The 22,076-nt window shown below is 34.6% G+C and overlaps 2 protein-coding genes across 2 annotated transcripts in view; one reads left to right on the top strand and one right to left on the bottom strand.

Annotated features, from left to right (window-relative positions):
- Nucleotides 1-366: 366 nt before the first annotated feature.
- LOC113106972 (frataxin, mitochondrial-like) lies at nt 367-4,391 on the bottom strand. Its single transcript, XM_026269068.1, has 6 exons — nt 4,212-4,391; nt 3,716-3,802; nt 3,269-3,345; nt 2,978-3,098; nt 1,599-1,696; nt 367-1,384 (listed from the first exon to the last, which is right to left on the bottom strand). Exons 1-6 carry the CDS (start codon nt 4,353-4,355, stop codon nt 1,243-1,245), a joined length of 669 nt encoding a protein of 222 aa, XP_026124853.1. The 5' UTR covers nt 4,356-4,391; the 3' UTR covers nt 367-1,242.
- A 505-nt stretch (nt 4,392-4,896) lies between these two features.
- The window catches only part of LOC113106973 (phosphatidylinositol 4-phosphate 5-kinase type-1 beta-like), a 38,822-nt gene continuing 21,642 nt past the window's right edge, over nt 4,897-22,076 (top strand). Inside the window, exons 1-5 of the mRNA XM_026269069.1 lie at nt 4,897-5,050; nt 16,415-16,556; nt 16,775-16,843; nt 17,816-17,946; nt 19,996-20,113. Of these exons, the coding sequence (XP_026124854.1) occupies nt 16,775-16,843; nt 17,816-17,946; nt 19,996-20,113 (318 nt within the window). The 5' untranslated portion in view covers nt 4,897-5,050; nt 16,415-16,556. The remainder of the gene's footprint in view (nt 5,051-16,414; nt 16,557-16,774; nt 16,844-17,815; nt 17,947-19,995; nt 20,114-22,076) is intronic.

The raw sequence follows: 22,076 nt of genomic DNA on the forward strand, positions 1-22,076 counted from the left end.
AACCTTAAATATTAGTAGAAACCTTAAATTAAACTTCATAAATCTAAATAAAAAACAAATACTAATAACGTACACTACTAATACTATAAATATTTCATAATGTTAATATAAGTAGTAATGTTTTAGTTCTTATTATTATCAATATAACTATACAAGCATTAAATTTATTATGTGCAGTAGCATAATATTAAGATGTATTATTTTGATTTATGACTTATGTATTAAAATTACATTAAGCATTCTATTTTATAATTTCTAATGTTACATAATTTATTAATTTATAACAATTTATTATTATCATTATTAAGCTGCTAAAATTAACCATAAACCACAATGTGTACTCAATGAAAAAAACAACAACATTCTAATTTATTTATTAACACATTATATTTACATATGCATCAATGGACGAGTACATCAGACATCAGCATGGCGGCAGATGTGCCATTGTTTCAGCGCATGCAACCCGAATAAAGACATCAAAAGTATCACCGCAGTACAATCAATCTCATATTTTAACATCTGCATAGACAGCGTGTCAAGTTAATGTTGCGTTACATGGGCTATTACATCAAGAAGGAGCGTCTGGGGAGTAATGATCAACTACTGTACAGTATGTATCACCAGAGTTAGCTTTGTATGGGCGGGCTGATGCTAAATTACGCTGATATTTTTTAATCATCTGAGGGTGGCGGTAAAGCTCTGAGGACTATGATCAGATGTGATGCCGTTATTCACAGATAACACTTAATAAAGGCTCTGGCAGAGGGCTTTTAGAGCCAAAACTTCTCCATCTGTCTGTCATAATCCCCTTCTTTTCCTGCATCTAGCCAGCAGCCTCTAGTTCAACCAGGGCCAGGCGAGCAGATAAACACAATCTGTGTCCATTTGTCTTATTCAGCTGGTTTAAGAGCCATTAAATGTGATCTGTTTCATCTGGTTTTAATCTAACCAGGTACAGGTTTACAGGGATTAGAAGAGCACTTTCTGCTCTTCTGAGTGCATTTTAAGCTTATAATTGTGTACAGGTTTGATGTAGATAAATAAATCTTCTCTACAGTTCATTCGAGGTCAGCTTGGCTGAATTTGTAGGTCTGCATGCAAAAAGAGGCATAAACCATTCCAATAGTATAATTCAGAAGGTCTTTTGAGCACTAGCTACAGTTTTATGGTCTCACCAAAAAGATCACGAGAGTCTGGTGTGGAAAGGATCTATAACGGTGCCTGTTCTTCACATTGGTCTCATCGTGAATGGATGAGATGTGACAGGTCTATATTTGATTTGAAGATGACTGACAACTCTTTGGAAAGCAGATTGTGTAAAGCCACGCCGTCATGAGCGTACACCCATCGCTCCCCCGTCCAATCGTAGCGTTTCGGCCCGCTGAGAAAGAAAACATTTCAGAAATCAAGCTGAAAACCGAACATATTGCACTCATTATATCACAGTTAATATTTAATGCCAGAAATAGCATTTCTAAAGGCAACGAATAATACTGGCACTTTAAGAATTTGAAATTGAGACTTCTAACGGTTTTATTTAAAACTGGTTAAACAGTTAAGCATAACAAATGAACATTAAGAACTTGGTGTTTAACCTTGTCGGTGAGGAGAGCCAAATCTGTCGGTTGGGTGTCTGTTTGTTGATAACGTATGTACCATGGTCAGAGCCCACTTTCACTGTCAGCACTCCATTCTGTTAAAAAAAATTAACACTCATTGTAATCATACGAGGGCTTCAGTCTGAGGCTTTAACATTTATCCTTCCAGAGGAGAGCAAGGGGCGTGAATGACCGATCAATCTGTCAATCAATCACAATGAGTGCATGGACTCAATCATTCACTGGGTTTGAGAAAGATATTTGCTAAATAAATTAATGAATAAATACATATCTATGCTTGTGTGTGCTCTTGTTTTTGTGACATATCAGGACACAACTCTGTATAATGACATGGGTATGACACAGGTATTACAAGGAGAGGGTGACTTATGAGGACATAACCCATGTCCCCATTTTTCAAAACACTTATAAATCATACAGAATGAGGTTTTTTTTTAGAAAGTAAAAATGCACAAAGTTTCCTGTGAGGGTTAGGGTTAGGGGTAGGGTTGGTGAATGGCGATAGAATATACAGTTTTTACAGTATAAAAACCATTACGCCTATGGGATGTCCCAATTTTCACAAAAACAAACGTGTGTGTGTGTGTGGAAAAAACTGAAAGAGGCCTTAGTCCAGTCTTACAATAACAAGCTAAAAGCTCTGAGTGTTTACAGCCTTCATAAATCCTGCAGGAGACGTGCATTTTCTCTGTATGGTGCTGCAACAAAGGCTGCTGCACAAATGGCTTTTTTTGTTGTTGCTGTGAACTCTTAACAGAAGTCGTGCAAGAGCACTTAACAACAATAACACTCAAACAAACCTATTTTCCTATAAAAGAAGAGAAAAGATACTATTACAAAGGTTTTAGGACTCCTTTTTCACTCTACAGAGCAATTACTTAACTGCAATGTTCCACAAAAAGGATGGGGATATCAAGTTTAGATAAATAAATTACATGACAGGTGAAGTGTGCAACTTTAAGAGAAGATGGAATAAAGCAACTCCAAATAATGGCAAAAATATTTTGAATTAAATAATTTTTGGGAATTTTTCACAACTTTAAATCTTGTTAGCTATAATTTTGTATTTATTTCTGTAATGGCAATGGTCTATGTCAATTAATCTAAGAATAAAAACTATAATATAATATATTTGAAATCAATTTACACCTCCAAATGTTTCTACTCTACATTTATTTCTAATTATAGATCCTGGTTCATCCAAATAAAAAATGGCTTGCAAACAGCCTAACACAGACCAACAATGACCCCTACTGGACATTTAGGCACAACAGATTTTTCATCAGGGTTAAGATGGAAAAGCACCACTGATATTTAACATGCAAGGATGTGAAAACATGGGCATGAGTACGTACAGAGAAGACAACATCATAGTCCATTCCAGTGAAGCTCTCATCTGTGAGGTCTTCAAAATACTCCGCCAATGCATCCAGTGTCTCATCTGCTAGTCTCTCATATTCTGTCTCTGTTAGATCTCTATACAAAACAATCACTGTGTAAGTTAAGAAAATACTAGATTCCAATCATAGCAAAATAATTGTAAATCACAACTGCTATGTCATACTGCACAATTATTTTAAAATGAATAAATGTTGTGCTCTTTCAGTGATTAAATTTTACACTGAGAATAAGCAAACACTATTTACCTGAACTGAAGTGCATTTTCTTCTCCAAGCGGCATGCTTGAATGGAGTTCCCTTCTCTTCAGAATCCAATCAAACCTCTTGCAAATATTTAAATAGCGGTTAATATGGGTGAAACAAGTTAATTTAACCTTTTAGACATTTTGAGACCTGATTTAAAAAGTTTACATGTATTAATTTTGCAGATACTTCATCCAAAGTGACTTACAGTTCAGAAATACAAATTATTCATCATAAGATGTCAATAAGAAATCCCAGTAGAACAGAAAGTGTTTAGGGAATAATGAAAGTAAAAGCATGCGTTCACTTTCACTTTTCCTATGTCTATGCTTTCGATATTCCTTAATCACTTCATGTTCTAGTGTAGCTAAAATGTAATAAATGTCTCATGTAAATATTCAAGCTTTTACTAAAAATGTAAAAAATGCACAAAAGAGCTGTGTTCGTTACCTGTAAATGTCCTCCACATCCATAGGTCCTTGTGACTAACTGTGGCTGTGCTGAAGAAATACTCCTAAATCTGCCACCACATATTGACTAAAACACGAGTCACAAACAAAACAGACTTAAAATCACACAAATCAAGACAAACTATTCTGACAACTAAAACACAAACAGTTACACTAATTAAGTTAATCAAAATTGGACTACAGTACAGCGCAAAAGTCCAGAATCATGTAACTAACGTTAATTGCAAGAGCTAAACTACAGCGGTTTGTTTAACATGCAACGTTTTATGAGAAGCACCTAATAAAATAAAGCTAGCCACTCGGTTCAGACCTTATATAATAGATTTGTTGTCTATAATAAAAAAAACAAAACAGCAAAAGACATTTAACTTTAAGACAAGATAGAGTCAATTATAAGAGACACGTCTCATCATAACCTGCCACGACGCAGACTGACAATTCAATTCATGCTAAACGTTTGTTTACAACTCACTCACTTCAAGTCCACTTCTCATTGTTGACAGTCTGGAGGCTTGTTGGTGACATTTCCACGTGGAGCTCAAGCTAAGTAAATAAAGACAATGACACTTGTTAGTTAACCTTGACATAGCTTCTGAAAGATGCCAGTCCGCGGATAGCATATGCCGCTTCGACGGTTCTCTTCTCGCAACATTTCAAAATACAAGTCCCAACAAAATAAAAGTCCGCTTTATTCAGGAAGATTTTCGTTCCAATAAGTTTCTCTCAATCGATTCGTCTCGTTTCTTATAACAGTAATTTTAATGTAAACAAACTCTATTTTTACAAATGCCAGAAATGAGTAGAAAGTTTTTGCTTTTTGGAAAAATACATTTAAACAAAATATTTTATGTTATTTTAAAAGTGAAACGAATATAGTTTTTCATGGATATAAAAAATAAAAATAAAAAAGTTTAAGATAGATAGATAGATAGATAGATAGATAGATAGATAGATGGATAGATGGATAGATAGATAGATAGATAGATAGATAGATAGATAGATAGATAGATAGATAGATAGATAGATAGATAGATAGATAGATAGATAGATAGATACCACCTCAAACCACTGGGTGGCGTCAAAGAAAGCGAGTTGACATTATGCAAATGAAAGGTATTTCTCTGAAGCGCAGGAGGCGGAGACTCGCAGCCCTGTGACTTCAGTCGTCTTCATTATCGATTCCACAAAGTAGAGGGACACTGAGTACACTTACCTCTAGTGAGCGAAGCACTACAAGTCTCGCAATATCAGTGTGTACTCAAATCTCTCTGTCTGAAGGCAAGACAGACCCCCACCCTAAAAGACATATAGACAGGTAAGAATTTTTTTTTTAATTGTTTATTGTGATGTAAACTGTGCGAACCTGTCAGATAGCCGTACCTGTACTAGTTCTGCGGTGTGTTTTCCGCTCTCAAATACTCAAAATGTCATATTTGACATTTACATGCGTTTAATTATACTTCTATAAGTACGCATGTAGAAAAAAACTTTAAATTACATATATATATATATATATATATATACTCAAATAGTATAGTTATATTTGTTAATTTCAAAATCATAAAATATGCTATTTTTACATTTTAAGAGTTTGTCTTTTAGGATACTCTCTTAAGATTGGCAAATTACGTAATGTTGCAGGGAAGTGTTTTCTCAGAAATATTACGAGGTCTTGTAGATGTGTTGACTGCATCTCCAAATCTAGTGCGCTGTCTATACAGTAAACATTTGCCGTTTTAAAACATATTTGCATATTTTATTCTCTTTTAAACGTTTCTGATTTAAAACCCGTATACACATTAAAGCAGGGGAGACCAGGAAGTCGTCAGAAGGGTCACATCTCAGTAACTATGTTGGCACAAAAGGTTAATCTAGCCAAGGTTCAGTGAATTGTAGGCTATCATTTGTCTCTGAACAATAATATTGAAAATCAATGTCAATATTTACATATACAAAAAACAACTTTAAAACTAACTGTGAAATGATCATTAAAAAGTATGACAATTAGCCCTGGTCTCCCTTTTATTGATTTAACTTTTATGATGTCAGTGAGAACAAAAGAACAATGTATGTGTTTATGTAAAACTGCATATTAATTATTATGGATAATAATGGATATTATTTATAATTGATAGTTATTTCAAACTATCCATATCGAATAGGCTGGTCATATCACTGTAGGAAACATGTATGTGTTGAGGAAAGCCATAAAGATTATTGCATGTTCATAGTTGTTCACATGAAATTTAATAGATCAGATGAGGTTGTGAGAAAAGTCTCATAACTTTTACCCATGTTGAAAATAACCCAGACTGGACAGTTGTTTGGACAAGCTTTGTACCTGGAGGCACGAAGTCGCATGACAGCAAAGAACAATGAGAGGAAGAAGAAATATTCCTCCGGTCTCTTTAATCGAAGCTCCGTGTCTCTTGCGCAGATCCTTTTCCCAGGTGGCTTTTCCCAAAAGCCTTCTGCAGCAGTACTAAACTGCATGATTCTGTATCAGAAGCTTGTCTGATGCTGGTACTTTTGTGCTCTTATGTTGTGCAAAATACCCCAGTTGCAAGTTTTGCTTGTTTATGCAACAAAAATAAAAGGTATGTTCAGAATATAGTATTAGCATAACAGTCTAGTGTCTACTACAGTATACTGTCCACATTTTCTGTATGCTTTAAGATGTAAAAAGTCTGTTTGGTAATATTTGATTATATTTTAGCAGATGTTTCTGAATGACTCTAGATTTCTTTGCGGAAAATCGTACTAAAAATAAAGAGTTGATTGCTTGCCACTCATGTGCAACTTGATGAGGCGATTATTATGTGAAAAGTACTTCATGTTCTGTTTACAGACAAGTTTCATCTGTATCCCAGTCATCTGAACCTCAGAATCAGATTAATAAGCCACATCATTTCATTTCATTTTTAATCTTTCTGGAGCCTTTCAGAGCTGCAGCTGATTGATGAACAGCAGTCATGAGCAGCGGTCTCACTCCCATGCACATTTCTTTATTGCTCCCACAGTGGCATGCCACATTCCTCCCTAGAATTCAGACTGCAGACAGCCAATAGACAGCAGCTGACACATACCAGATTTACCGACTCTTTATCAGCATAAGAAAAAAGATCAGAGTTTACCTTAACTAAACTGCTCTTAGATCAGCACAGAAGAGTTGGGATGGGACGTGACATACTTCTTTCAGCTTGATGTGTAAGATGCCATCTCTCTGGCTGGATTGTGCCACCATAATCATTATTATTTTCACTAATAGAATTAATTTTGGCACATCACTTTTGGTGTTATTCAAGGCACAAAATTCTGTATAAATATGTATAGCTTAATAAAATATGCAGCTCTCCCCTAATATAAGTGGCAGCTCTGATGCTGCTTTGGTTCTGTGGAAAAGAAATGCAGCATCAGTGCAGCTTTAAAATGTATTTTTGTCATGACAAGCTTATTATTATTTTTTAAATGTATTGAGATAAATACTTTTTAAATTAATTAAATTCATTTTACATTTTCATTTCTTTTTTGATGTACATAATTTCATATTTAAATGTATCTAAAATATTTGAATTTGTATTTTTTTTATTTTATTTAAAATGAACTAAAATTCTAATGAATTAACTTTATTTCTGCACTGACATTTGTTTATGTATATGTATTTAATACTGCCTCTGCAACATTAAATAGTGTAAATGCACTTTAGTATAGTAAATAATATGCCACTTCAGATACAGATTTTGTGCTAAGTTGGTATTAATGGATAATTTTGCAGTAAAGCAATCTGTGTTATATTATTCACCAGTGAAGGTTATATTATTTAATACAGAGAGAGCCGAAAGACAATGTTTTGCGTAGGATTTTATGTTCCCTAGTCTTTCATGCAGCTTTCATTGCTGAAGGTTATCGAGCCAGTGCTTTTGAATGGGAAATCACCAGATGTAAATGAGCGTCTGCAAAAACACATCCACTGCATCACTGTCAACTTTCCTTCTACACCTGTGTGTAACTCTCACTTAAAGAATTACATAATGAACCTGAGCCAAAGGTTTACGAGACAAGAACCTCTTTCGTTTGAGCGACTGAAGGTCAATCAGTACCACATTGTTCCTGAATATAAACGTGGATGATTCAGTTAACTGTGATTGTAATACTAGCTTTCATGAATAAAAGGCAAAGGACATTTCTCCAATTGACCCATAGAAAAATGTGCAGTTTTCATTTGACACGTTACATAACCATGCTCCCTGAGGTTGTTTCAGCCTGTAGGCTGTTTAGCAGGCGGTCATGATCACTTGAGTCTTGTGACATTTGTAAAAGCATAATGAAATGCATTCTTGAACGTTGCCAGCCCTGAATATGTCTTCTGTTATTTAGAATGTGGAAGTAATAGCTTGTTTGGAAATTGCTTTATGTTTTAATACCACTATATTTGGATACTCCACGTACTGGAAATAATAAAATAGGAGTGCCGAATAGATTTTGATCCATCACTGGCAAGATCAGAGAAATGTACAGCTGCCTAGCCCTTATGAAACAAAAATATATTGCAGTATATTGGAAAATATCATGTAATTTATTAGGCATATATTCTTATATATAATTATTTTTTTCCCAATATATTGCAATATATTGAAAGCGGCAATCATTTGTATATTTTGCAATATATTATATAATATATGTATCATCAATATATTATTAAATGTATTCAAATATATAAAATATTAGAAAATAAAAAGGGAAAATAATATATTACAATATATCACAATATATTTTAAGAAATATATTGGTAAATATATTTTCCTTTCGTAAGGGAGTACATCAGATAACTGTCTATCCATTAAAAGCCAAACAGTACATAGTGTATATAAAACTTGCCTGTCCACTTTTCAGTGGTGTTGGTTCCAGAAGTATAGCGTTTTTAAAAATGCCTTTGTTAAAGCTTTATAAATTGTTATAACCAGCTACAAGGTGATTTACAAAAAGTATGTGAAAATCAGAGAAGAATTATAGTGGAGAAGGCGCGCTCAACTCCCAAGTCAAGTAATGGGTTCGAGTATTAAAGAAGTTATCCAAAATCAGAGGAAAAGGCAATGGTCTTTGTACTTAACAGCTTAATTGAGGGAGAGAACTACAGTTCCATGAAGCATGGCGAATGACAATCAAATTAAAAACAATGGTCAAATAGAAAACCAGAAAGCTACATTTTTTATAATTTCATTGTTTTGTACAGAAACTACATATTTAAAAAAAAATTATTTTAATATATACTCAGTGATTGGTGCAGTCTTCTGTACAGAATCAGGGGTATTGTAGTTTTTCATCACAAATCCCATTGTCTAACATGATAAGTTAAAATAAACCTGACTTTTGCTTTCCATGCGGAGATGTTGTGTGTGGTTGCTATGAAGTTGCTAAGGCTTTCTGATTCTTTAGTGTCACAAATGGTCACATGACATGCCAGTGCTGTTCGGATTCAAATCTGCAACTTTTCAGTGGCACCATTGTTTTAATTGAACACAACAAGGGTGTGATGAAAATTTAAATTTGAAGTGAATTAATTTGTTTAATTCTCTTTAGTGATGCAAAATGTGTGAAAACTATACACTTCAACTTAGTTTTCCAAAAATCATCAAACACACAACCATTTTTTTTCCATTCTTCTACTTTTCCGTAGTTTTCTTTTCTTAACAGAAACACACACTAAATGGTCATGTTTGACCAATGCACTCACATTAAGTGTGAGCAGTCACTAATTGCATTTGTAAGCACCACTATGTCTCAGTTAAAAGTGAAAAGCGATTACTCAGACTACATTGGGAGGACCTGTCAATGAGCTTTTTGTAGTGATTGGCTGCTTTATGTGTAGACTGAGCCAACATTCTCACATTTAGTATTAAATGTCAGAGAGCAGTGCATGTTAACTGCACTGTGGGGGAGAGACGAATGGAACTGCAGGCGATGTTGTTGATCTCAATGGTTTCATAATAACAATGGAATCTAGACATGCATATCCTGTTCTTTTGATTTTCCAAAAAAGCATCAATTGTCCCAATGGCAACATGTCCCCAGCGGGCAACAACAGGCTCCTGGAAAGGCTCTTATTGTCAGATACAGTCTGAGGGAATTATATATCCCCTGCATGGATGGGGCATTTTGACGGGGCTTTTTGTTTTAGTGAGCATGCTATGAGTCTTACGGAAAGGTTCAAACATTTCGTGTATAATATGCCTTTCAATAAGCAAATGTCCCCACAACAATATGAGAGAACTTGGAAATGTTTTCCATATGTCATATGCAATGGAAACTATGTACAGCTGAAGTGTTTAATGGATACCTACATCAGCAGCTGGATTATGACCAACATTATTTACTTGAAATCGCTCCGGAGAATTTACATCATGTTGACCTTGACAGTTTGTTTTTGCAAATACAAAACAACAATAAATGTAATCAGTTTCAATTATTGTTATTTTATTAAGGTCAAAGTGCATGTTCTATTTTGATAATTAAATCTGATTCCGTTACTGTGAAATTATCTTATTCATTTAAATGTTTGGGGTTGGTAATATTTTTGAAAAGTAGTCTCTTATGCTCACCAAGAATGAATAAAAAAAAACAGTAATATAGTGAAATATTATTATACATTTAAATAACAGTTTTTTTTATTTAATATATTTAAAAATTACATTTATTCTTGTGTTCCGAAGCTGATTTTTCAGCATCATTACTCCAGTTTTCAGTGTGACGTGCTCTTTAGAAACCATTATAATATGATTATTTATTGTTATAATGTTGAAAACAGTTCTGCTGTTTAATGCTTTTTTTGTAAACCATGATGCATTTAATGCAAAGTTCAGAAAAATAGCATTTGTTTGAAATATAATATTTTGTAACATTATTATGTATTTCTGTCACTTCGTATCCATGTAAAGTATTAATTTCTCCCCAAAATAAAATAATGACCCTGAAATTTTGAAAGGTGGTGTGCTGACTACTCCTGAAGATTTCATGGAATAATTCTGGCTGTATGTGCTGATTTAAGTATTACAGAGGTCATTTAATTCCATGGCTACTTCACAACTTCCTGTCTGCAGCATGCAATGACTTAACAGGCACAGTAAAGGGAAGTGCATACTGGTTTTCTTATCACAGGACTGGACCTCAGCCAGAGTGAGAGTGGAACAGCGGGTCCAACTCCATCCTGGGTACATCATTATCAGATAGCAGTGTGATAAAAGTGCATTAAGAGGTTTATTATGTGCCTGGTAGACATCTACCTTTCATATCTTTCAGTTATGGATCATTGACTTTCAATACATTTTAGTTTTATACCTGAAGAGGGAATTTTTTTTTTTTATATATATTACAATTTTTTAAACATTTGTAATTCTGCAGAGGAATTTGATATTTTTCTTTATATTTTAGTCAGTTATTATATGTGACCCACTCTGTGAAATCCAGGCTGAAGTCTCAAAATCTAATTACGAGAAAACCATCAAAGTTTTATTTCAACCATTAATTTCACTATGATTTCAATCTTTGACATGGCCTTACTCAGCTTTATTGAGCTTGATATCAAGGTTTCATTTTCACAGAATGTTCTTATTATGAAGGATGTTTTATGTAAAATATTAAATCACAAAAAAAGCTGGGTTTTCACAGGAAGACTCACATATGCAAGTACATACAAATATAGTTAGATAAATACATAGCACATATGTGTTCCTGCAAGGGGTGCTTTTTATTTGCATAATTGTGTTTAGAAGAAAGTTGAGTCTGTATGTGTTTAATTCACCAAAAAGAATGGAATCAAAAGATTCATTTGTTTTAGAATTGTTTAGAATCGCAGTGTATTCACCTGTTCACATAAATAACTCTTTCTTAAATGCTCAGTATGTTTTTGATTCACTAAAAAGAATCATTTCATTCATTCAAGAATCGGACTACACAGGATGTGCTGTATGCATGAGATTCACTAAAACGAACCGATTAAGAGTAATTTGTTTTAGAAACAGACTACACCGAATATGCTGTATGTGTTTGAGTCACTTAAAAGAGCTGGCACAATAGAGTCATTAATTGGAAAATTAGACTATACAGGTTACGCTGTATGTTTTTGATTCACTAGTAACAACTTACTTATGATCAAGTCAGTAGCTCAGTAATCTTACTTCATTGATTGCACTATGGATTCACTAAATGTTACAATGTTGTTGCTGGATAACCTTTCTGAGTATTTTACTAGTATGCATCGGCTGAAGTGCTGTTAAGAAATATAAAATGGTTCTTTGTCCCCAAACCTAATTAGGACACCGTGTACCACTTTTGGTTGGATAGCACAGAGAATTGCCCTCTACTGCCCCCTCGAGTACTGCGACCCTTGCGTTAATAGTATGTTTGTGGCCTCTCTCTCAAGCTGTTTCTTTTTTCTGTTCGTTTCTCTCCTTTGACTTCCACGGTTAATCGCGCTGCCCTTGCTATGAGTCAAGTCTTTCAGCAGTTGGTCTGCTTGATCACCTGGCTCACATTTCTGCGCTCATGCTGAGTTGAACTCGCCCGGAATAGTAAATAGAAGTGTAGGCTGAATGTCATACCTTCCTTTTACTCATTGCTCCCTTTCTTTATCTCGCACTTCCTCCTTCTGACACTCCCCTGCTGCTCCTCATAGGTCTTAAGATAAGCTCCTCAACACCGCCAAATATATATAGCATATGTTCTTTTCTTTTTTTTCTGAGAGTACTGGAAATTACAGAGAGGATCCCCTTAATACAGGAGTTTTCAATCCTGCTTCTGGAGGGCCAATGTCCTGCAGAGTTTAGCTCCAACCCACCACAAACACACTTGCAAAGTAATCCTGAAGACCTTGAGTGCTTATTATAAAGGGCAAAAAATCTGGATTTTTATAAAAATAGCCAAGTCTTTATTGGATATTTCTCTTAATTTACTCCATCTGCAGGATCTGATATGCCCTGCGGTTGGGCTGTGTCTCCTCACTGACTGTATCTGTACACCAATAATTAGTATTTACAGTTTCATTGTTCTCATGTGAAGTAATGCATATTGTCCAAGTTCGACTGATTTCTCGAAAATGCCTTTAATAACATCATATCCAATTACAGTTTTTAGCGGGACACATTTACACAGTACACTAAGGCATTATGTAATGATTATCACTGTATCCAATTAGCGAACTGAAGAACGAACCTCCAGTCAGAACAAAGAGTGCATTTGTGAGGCCTGTGGCTTGTTGGATATGCTCCTAATCCAGTTCTCTAGCTTTAAGCCCTCATTTAAAATGAAAGGACATGGAATTTTGAGCCTTTCACTCATAAATAATTCTCTTATAAAGTTAAAAGTTAGGTTTTCACTTCAAAATAACATTTAATCAGAATTTGCACATTGCACAACTGCACATTGTAAAAAAAAAAAATTTGGAGGGAAAATTGAGAATAAACATGCATTTAGGCTAAACTGTTAGAAATGTAGATTTTTTTTCTGCACAATGAGGGCAAGCTTATAGTAAACTCTTGGGTAACACTGCTTACAGTTAATGTGTCAGATCTAATGATATAAACTATATTTACTATAATATAATACTATAGACTATAAGGAATATCACTTGCTCACCAATGGATCCTCTGCAGTGAATGGGTGCCATCACAAAGAGACTCCAAACAGCTGATAAAAACTTTACAGTAATCCACACGATTGCATGTTTGTAATCAACTAATCCATCATTAAGACGTGTATAACTTCAAGCTGTTGCTTCTAGCTAAAATACAAGTTCATAATCCGTGATATTGCATCTCTAGTGATAAAGTCATCTTCTCTGAATCAGGAGAGAAATATGCACAGATCAATCACCTTTTACAGCTGGAAACAGTCCAGAACTGTTCTAAACTAACATGTTGGTGGATTTTTGGTGGACTGGAGCTGTGTGGATTACTTGTGGATTATTGGGATGTTTTTATCAGCTACCTATTCACTGCAGAGGATCCATTGGTGAGCAAGTGATGTAATGCCAAATTTCACATATCTGCTCCCATGTTTGCCATTCCATTAAAATTGAAATTTGAACGTTTGATGCCACTAAAAGATTTGAGATTCTGACCTCAAAAATGCTAAAATCTTCCCCAATTAGTCTGCCAAACTATTATTTGTATCATTCAAATCAATTGGAATAATCATTGCCTTCGGTAGACCACTGTTTACAAGCACTGAACCTGTGCTCATAGCAACCACAAAGAGAAGAAAGAGAGAAGAGATAGATTAGTTTTATGGTGATGGAATCATAAATGTTTTTCTGTTCTCCTCATAATGTCTGGCACATGCTCACATATCTTTAATACCTTTAAAGGGCACTTGTTTCTTCTAAGAGCACTTCACGGTCCATGTCTTTTCCACTGTCAGTGCAACATAATTTGTTTGTGCTTCTTATAATGCGACTATTGTAACCGGATTATAGAAGATCTTCATATGCAGTATGTTAAACTTTAGGTTTATATTAACAAGGAATATGATGATCGGGGCCTCCAGTTCAGGAAGACGTTACCGTAACTTGCATAAGTTGCTTCGCTAACTAAATCTGATGTTTGGTTATTCATTTCTCAAACTCTTGTATCCATAAATCATCTTACTTTATATTGACACTGCTTATAATGATTTTGCTTTATCATAATAGCAGTTAGTCATGCATATTTATAAAGATACACATCTGTTCAAAAGTTTGGGGTCAGTAGGATTCTTTATAAGAATATTAAAATTAATACTCTTATTTAGCAAGGATGCATTAAATTGATCAAAAGTGACAATAAAGACGATTTCAGTTTCAAATAATTATGTATTAAGAAGCAAATCAGCATATTATAATCATTTCTGAAGGATCATGTAATGATACTAAAAGATTCAGAAATGAATTACATCTTAAAATGTATTTAAATAAAAATCAGTTATTTAAAATTGTAAAAATATTACAAAATATTACAGTTTTTGGTCAAATAAATGAAGCCTTGATGAGCATAAAAGTTTCAGTATATGTAAAAAAAAATATTTTTATATATATATATATATATATATATATATATATATATATATATATACATATTAATTATATAGATATTAATTACACACCAGATAGTTTTTAATCTATGTAATTAAAAAAATAAAAATTAATGTGCCAAATCCCAAGCTTAGTAAATCGTAAACAACTTGATTGTAATAATTAATTAAACTTTTGAATTTGCATTTGCATTTTATAAAATCCCTATGGCAATCATCTTACTGTGTCATATTGCGTATTTGATCGTTAAATGTTCCATGATTGTACCTGGCTAATATTTGAACACTGATCCATAAGTAAATGTTGTGACGTGCGATGTGCCCTTTTCCAAGTGTAATATTTTCTCAACTTTGTTTTGATTGTTCTTCACTCCTGACGTATAATTAATGACAGTATTGTGGGTAATGACTCAAGAAGAAAGTTGCCACTGGCTTGTTTTGCTCACAGTGGATTGTGTAATAGATCTGGAAAGCAGTCTTAGGGCAAACTGACACACAGGTGTTAGACGCTCCTCGACAGCAGCTGGTTATCAGGAGCAAACATCCACACTTTCCCTGTGTTTTACCCCTCTGCAGGCCCACCGATATCGATGTGTTGGCACAGAGCGAATGGCACGAACCTTTTAGAGTCACAGGCTGCTCTTGACTCTGAATAAGGGCTTGCAGTTTGTTTATGCAGACAGTCTGGAAGGCCATTATTTGTCATTTACACAGACTGTGAGGCCCTGCTCTCTTTCTGCTGATTTTACGACGCACCGTTTATTCAGTGCTGTGGATGCAGACAGACACTTAGTTGGTTACAAGATCAATTTAAAACAATTCTGCATTGCCTCAATAAGAACAGCTGAAATCAATCTTTCATTAAAGCTGAAGTGTGGTTTATGCATCACTAGCTTTACAAACAAAACTGCAAAAATTTAAGCTTTTCTCTCTGTCATTTGTCATTTAACAATAATGCACATTTGAAAGATAATTAAAAAAAAAGATAATCTTTTTTTTTAAAGAAATAAAAAACATTCCAAATGTTTAAATGTTTGAACATTAAAATATTATTTAAATAGTATAAAAATATATTTTTCTAAAACAGCAGAATATTTTTCATATTCTGAAGAAAACATTGTAAACAAGTCTGGCTTCGGTAAAACTTAAAAACATTCTTGAAAGAAGTCTCTTATGCTCGCCAAGAATACATTTATTTAAACGAAAAATACAGCAAAAACAGTAATAATATAAAATGTTACAATAAAATACAAAAACACAATAACACAATAACAAAATAATAATAATTATATTTATATATATATATATATATATATATATATATATATATATATATATATATATATATATATAGTAAAGTTTTTTTTTTTAAATATAAAAAGTAGGCACTGATATTAGTTTATAAAAAATAATAAAATACAAATTGCCATAACAAAAGCAATCAATAAAAATGAATAAAACAACTAAAAAATAATAATAATTCAACAGTACACAAAATCTTAATGATCAAAATAAAATGTCCTTTTTTCAGATTTTGGGTTGAAATGTAACCTTGACATGTTCTTGACAGATTTTCGTGATTCACCCCATACATCTTGTAAACTGTTTGGTTTTTCAGCCACTGCCACACACCTATGCTCTGGCTGACAGGAAGAACAGAGATTCTGACCCTGACCTCTGCTTTCCATCCAGTCCACATGACTGAGCCACGCAGGAGCGCTGAACAGCAGACCAGCACCTGTGTTCTCAGTTAAAACAAGGTAAACCTCAATTGCATCATATTTTATTAGCAGAGCCACACATTTTCTGCATTTATAAGCCACTCAATTACTCTGGCAGGATATCCTGTGGTCTGTGTCAGGCTCCTTTACAAATCTGATGGTATACAGCTGGACAGAGCCTGAGGATGTTATTTACATAGGCTCGGCTTATGGTTGTGAACTAGACTTGTCTAACTTTTAACTCTTTATCGCTTCAGATGTCATCCGCCAATGAGAATGGAGTCAGCGGGTCTAGCAATAACCGTAGAGAGAAAACATACAAAAAGGTAAATTGTTTTTCATTAATATTTTCTTTATGTTGACCATAACATTATAACAAATGATATTATTGTATTTAAAAATAAGTTTTTGTGTCATTTTCTAGCTTTGTGTTTCATGTGTTTATGTGCAGACATTTTTAATGTGTGATTTATATATAAATATTAGCCACAGTTGCTTTCTATGTCAGTATAACCAGGTCTAATCCATTGCCCTTAAATTAGAAAATTAGAAGATAAAAAAAATCAATTTAAATAACACCTTAAATGTAATTGAAAAAAAATTATATATATATATATATATATATATATATATATATATATATATATATATATATATATATATATATATATATATATATATAGTTTATTTTTTTGCTAGATATAATATAGACCAGAAAAATTAACTAAATATACCAAAATACATAAAATTTCAGTAAACAAAGTATATACATAGACATACACAAATAACAAAACTTAAAGTACTTTGCTGACTTGTAAATTATTATTTCTAAAGCAGGACCTTTCATTCCATGACTATGTAGAGCAGTTATTAAATGAGGGAGTCCCTGAATGTTGATAATAAAAAAAAGATTGACAAATTGTCCGCCAACAACTCTGTTCAGTGAAGAATGAGCTACTTTTTTCCAGTCACCTTATTTCCAGTTTCTCCAGTGACAAGTGTAGTATGTTGATTAATGTCCACCCTCCTAAATGTTAGTATCAACAGAGGCCAATCAGCTGTCAATCAACTTCCAAAAATTCCAGGATTTTACAGTGTTGACAGACACTACACACTTGTAGCCTACCTTTCATGCGAAGTCTGATCTAATATTTCCAGTGAACCTCGCTTAAGGGTTCTGAGCCACGAATGTCATTTGTTTAACCAAAGGAAATTTAGGAGACAAGTTTAGTGTTGCTAAACTCAAATGACTCAAGTATATTCATTTGTTTTGCTATGTATTTCCGGTACTGGTACAGACTACTTCATCTGCCCTAAAAGGAGCTATCCAGCTTGGCATTGGTTACACCGTGGGGAATCTGACCTCAAAACCTGACCGAGATGTGCTCATGCAGGACTTCTATGTGGTGGAGAGTGTGTTTTTACCCAGGTATGAACAGAGGACAGTGATGCACAAGACATTAGCATGACTTTGCATGATATTGACAGAGTGGTCTGGAATGAAGACATTTTTTCACAATTTCTCACCCATTGCATTTAGTTTGGGTCATCTGCTCTTTGTTTCTTGTCAAACAAGGAAATCTTAAGATCAGGGCATCTTGCAGTGATCAGTCACACATAAAGGCAGTGTATCATGAGAACTAGAAACTTGAGCTCACGCTACATCCTGCACTCTTGATTCTCGTGCAAATGATTCCCAAAAGGCTCTTCAGAGTAAGCAGAAAGTTTATACAAGATTCAAAGGGACCACACTGATCCACTAGCCTGACATCCTTATTTATAGAGTCTGATTCTCCCACTAGGGATTGCACTCCAGTTGCATGTGCTCAGTTTGGACCAGTTTGACAGTCTGTGGAGATGGATTAATAGTGTACTAGCTACTGTGTATACTTTGTGATGCTTGCTATTTAAAAAAAATGAAGCATTATGCAGAGTTTGAAGTACATTTTGCATCCTGTGTTTATTGCATACTAGGGATGTGCAGCAAAGCCATTATCTGTATTTATATTGGGTATTTGCATTCGGATTGAAGTTAAAGTGGGCATGACTTACAGTAAGTTGGTTAAACTATCAAAGAGGTAAATTGATCATTTCTTTAAAGCACATGCACTTCATACCACTGGGAATGACAATTGAATTAAATGAAATGACAATTGCATGATTTACATTATGGCAGCAATTTTCTAGAAAAACATAAATTTATTATTCTATTAGGCTTATACATAATTGCAAACAGGGCACCACATGCATTTTTTGGAATGTCTTTTATATTATTGACTCTGACATTACATCAGATTGTAACTTTACATGTGATGTCTAATAATTATAATTTTTATTATTACTCAAAAGCTTTTGTTATTAATTTTAAAGACATTATTCATGCTTTTCCTAAATAAGGTAATCAGACACATCCTATACTCCTGAAATAATTGAAATACACTACTATGATATCCTGAAAATATTTACATTCATCCATTTGGCAGAATGCTAGTATCCAAAGCCACTTCCATTGCATTCAAGCTACACATTCGATCAGTCCTTGCTTTCCCTTGGAAACGAACCCATGACCTTGATCTTGCTAGATTATGCTCTACTATGTAAGCTACATAGACTGCATTACCCAAAACAAGGGCAAAAAAAATTATGCATACGTCTATGAGACAGATTTGCACATGCGGAAGCCTCATTTTTCAGCGTTAGGTCAGTTGTCTGCCCCTCATCAGTCTGCTGTTGTTATAGTTCACAGAGAAAAGCTGCAATTCAGAGGTCAGTTGTAAATTTTGGATTAGGTTACACAATGGGCATGGATTGGGGTTTGATATTGAGACATAGTCTGCAACAGCAACTCACTACCTCACTTGTGAGGGACCACAAATGCTTGTTGTTTATCATTTCAAAGCGTTATTTTGAGTGATTATGACATCATCTGGCCTGTTCAAGTCACACTTTTAGGAATTATTCAAACGGGGTTAATCCAAATACTAATGGCCTGCCTCATAATCGCAAAAGGCAAAAAAATGGGTTACAGGACTTATATTTTTTTTCCCCAGGGCTTGTTTGCATTTCATCATGTGGAACTGCTATGACTGACCCTGGTCTTTAGTTTGTGTAACTGTTAATAGAGAAAGACTAGGACCTCCTTGTCCTCGGGCATTAGTTACTGTTGTGTGTCTCTGGAAAAGATTACCTCTGGTGTTTACTGCTGGTGGCTCACATTGCAACAAGGACGCACTCAATGGGGCTCAGAAAGATCAAATGTGTCTCTGTTCCTTGGGCATAAAGAAGCATTTAGGTTAGGTAACAGTTTCTCACAATATCTGGTGTTCTCCCAGGATTTTATTTACAGACAGACCCCAGATTCTACCCAGAAGCCTCTTGCATTGGGGAATGTGACGATCATTAAAACAACACACAGTTGATTCATTTATATGCTTTGTTTCTTTTGTGATACCTTCAGCAAATCCTTTCACTTTTGCAGTGAGGGGAGCAACCTGACTCCAGCGCATCATTATCCAGACTTCCGTTTCAAGACGTACGCACCGCTGGCTTTCCGCTACTTCCGGGAGCTGTTTGGGATCAAGCCAGATGATTACTTGGTAAGACATACTTTTTGATTTTCATTGGTTATGGCCACTCTCTTCACTTTTTTTTATTAAAATCAACATGAAATACTACTGTTCAAAATTTGGGGTCAGTTAGATTTTTATTAAAAGAGCTTCATTGTTATTCACCAAGGGCTCGTTAAATTGATCAAAATGGACAATAAAGACATTCATTATGTTAGCAAAGAACTACAAATTTCACATAAATACTGTTCTTGAATTATATTCAGCAAATGATCCTGAAAAGAAATGCATCACAGTTTCCACAACAAAATTAAGCAGCACAGTTGTATTTACCTTTAAAAATAATATTAATAATAATAATCATTATATTCAAAGGTAATTTCTGAAGGATCTGAAGACTGGAGTAATGATGCTTAAAATTCTGCTTTGCATCACAGAAATAAATTAAATTTAAAAAAAATATCAAACTAGAAAAAAGTTATTTCAAATTGTAATAATATTTCACAATATTACTGTTTTTACTGTGTTTTTGATCAATTGAATGCAGCCTCGTTGAGCATGAGACTTCTTAAAAAAACTTGTTTCTTATTTTGTATGATATATAATTGCAAAGAAAAAAATGGAAAGGGGAAAGAACATTTTTCTTTGTGTTTTTTCATTAAAATATAATAACTTATTTTGCCCTCTGAACAACTTTTATTTTTATGACATCACAAATCCTTTTAGCCTTTAAACGCCTCCCCTCCAACCATCTGTATTATTTTAGAGCGTAACGCCAACTTTTCGCAATACAAAAATTGTTAATAGTTTAAATTTAGTACTATTTTACATTTTTTTAAATAGAAAATAATGTTTATCTTGGAAATATCATCATATTATGAAAAGTAATGATGTGGCGACTGGGAAATGTAAACCAGACATTAATGAACTGCTATGGCTCTGATTAAGCCAAGTTTTTATGTTCCTATTAATGCCAAGACTATTATGTGCTTAGTTCCCTAAAATCTCCCTCCACCTGAGCACTAACAAAGCATCTTTGTGTAAATTAAAGTTCAGCGGCTGCTTACATCAGGTGCCAGTAAGACTGACCAAGAGTACTACTGACCCCTGACGAACTTCACCGCTGCACCGTGCCAACTGTGACTGGCAGGAACTCTGAATCTCCGTCCTCATTTGTAAATACCCAAATTTGTCTGATGTGTTCTCACTATGTAAAAAGTGTCGTGGCACAGTTTCCCTGCACTGCAACACCGCCTCACTCTGACTCGCAGTCACTGCAGTGCCTCTGCAGCATCTCTGCAGCTCTCGTACAGTTTGATCCGCATGTTTGCATGTGTGTGAGTCAGGGTGGATGATGCTGATTAGGCGTATGATCTTTGTCGAGCTGTTAATTACCTCCTTTGCTCTTTGACATCTGATGGCCTTGTAATTAGCCCAGCAGAGCGGTATCGCTCTCAGGTGCCTGATAGTCTGGTCTTCCTGTGTAATTTATGAACCTGCTGTATATCATCCCCTGTTATGAATCTATTGTGCACCGCCTTTAAATAAAAATGTTAATTATAGTATATGCAATGTAATGCAGATGCTTGGGTTTATGATGACCCTAATGACAAGGGAATACCTGTTTACATAATACCCTTCAAATCTTTTTTGCATTCTACATTTTGCATAGCACTGCATGAAAATAAGAGGAAGTGGTGGCCTAGTGGTTAGAGAGTTTGACTCCTAACCCTAGGGTTGTGGGTTCAAGTCTCGGGCCAGCAATACCACGACTGAGCTGCCCTTGAGCAAGTCACTGATCCCCCAACTGCTCCCCGGGTGCCGCAGCATAAATGGCTGCCCACTGCTCCGGGTGTGTGTTCAGGGTGTATGTGTGTTCACTGCTGTGTGTGTGTGCACTTTGGATGGGTTAAATGCAGAGCACAAATTCTGAGTATGGGTCATGACACTTTGAAAAGAGCTGCATACGGACCAGTAAACTCTGGTACACACC

Source organism: Carassius auratus, chromosome 8 (assembly GCF_003368295.1).
Source record: "Carassius auratus strain Wakin chromosome 8, ASM336829v1, whole genome shotgun sequence".
Taxonomy (NCBI): domain Eukaryota; kingdom Metazoa; phylum Chordata; class Actinopteri; order Cypriniformes; family Cyprinidae; genus Carassius; species Carassius auratus.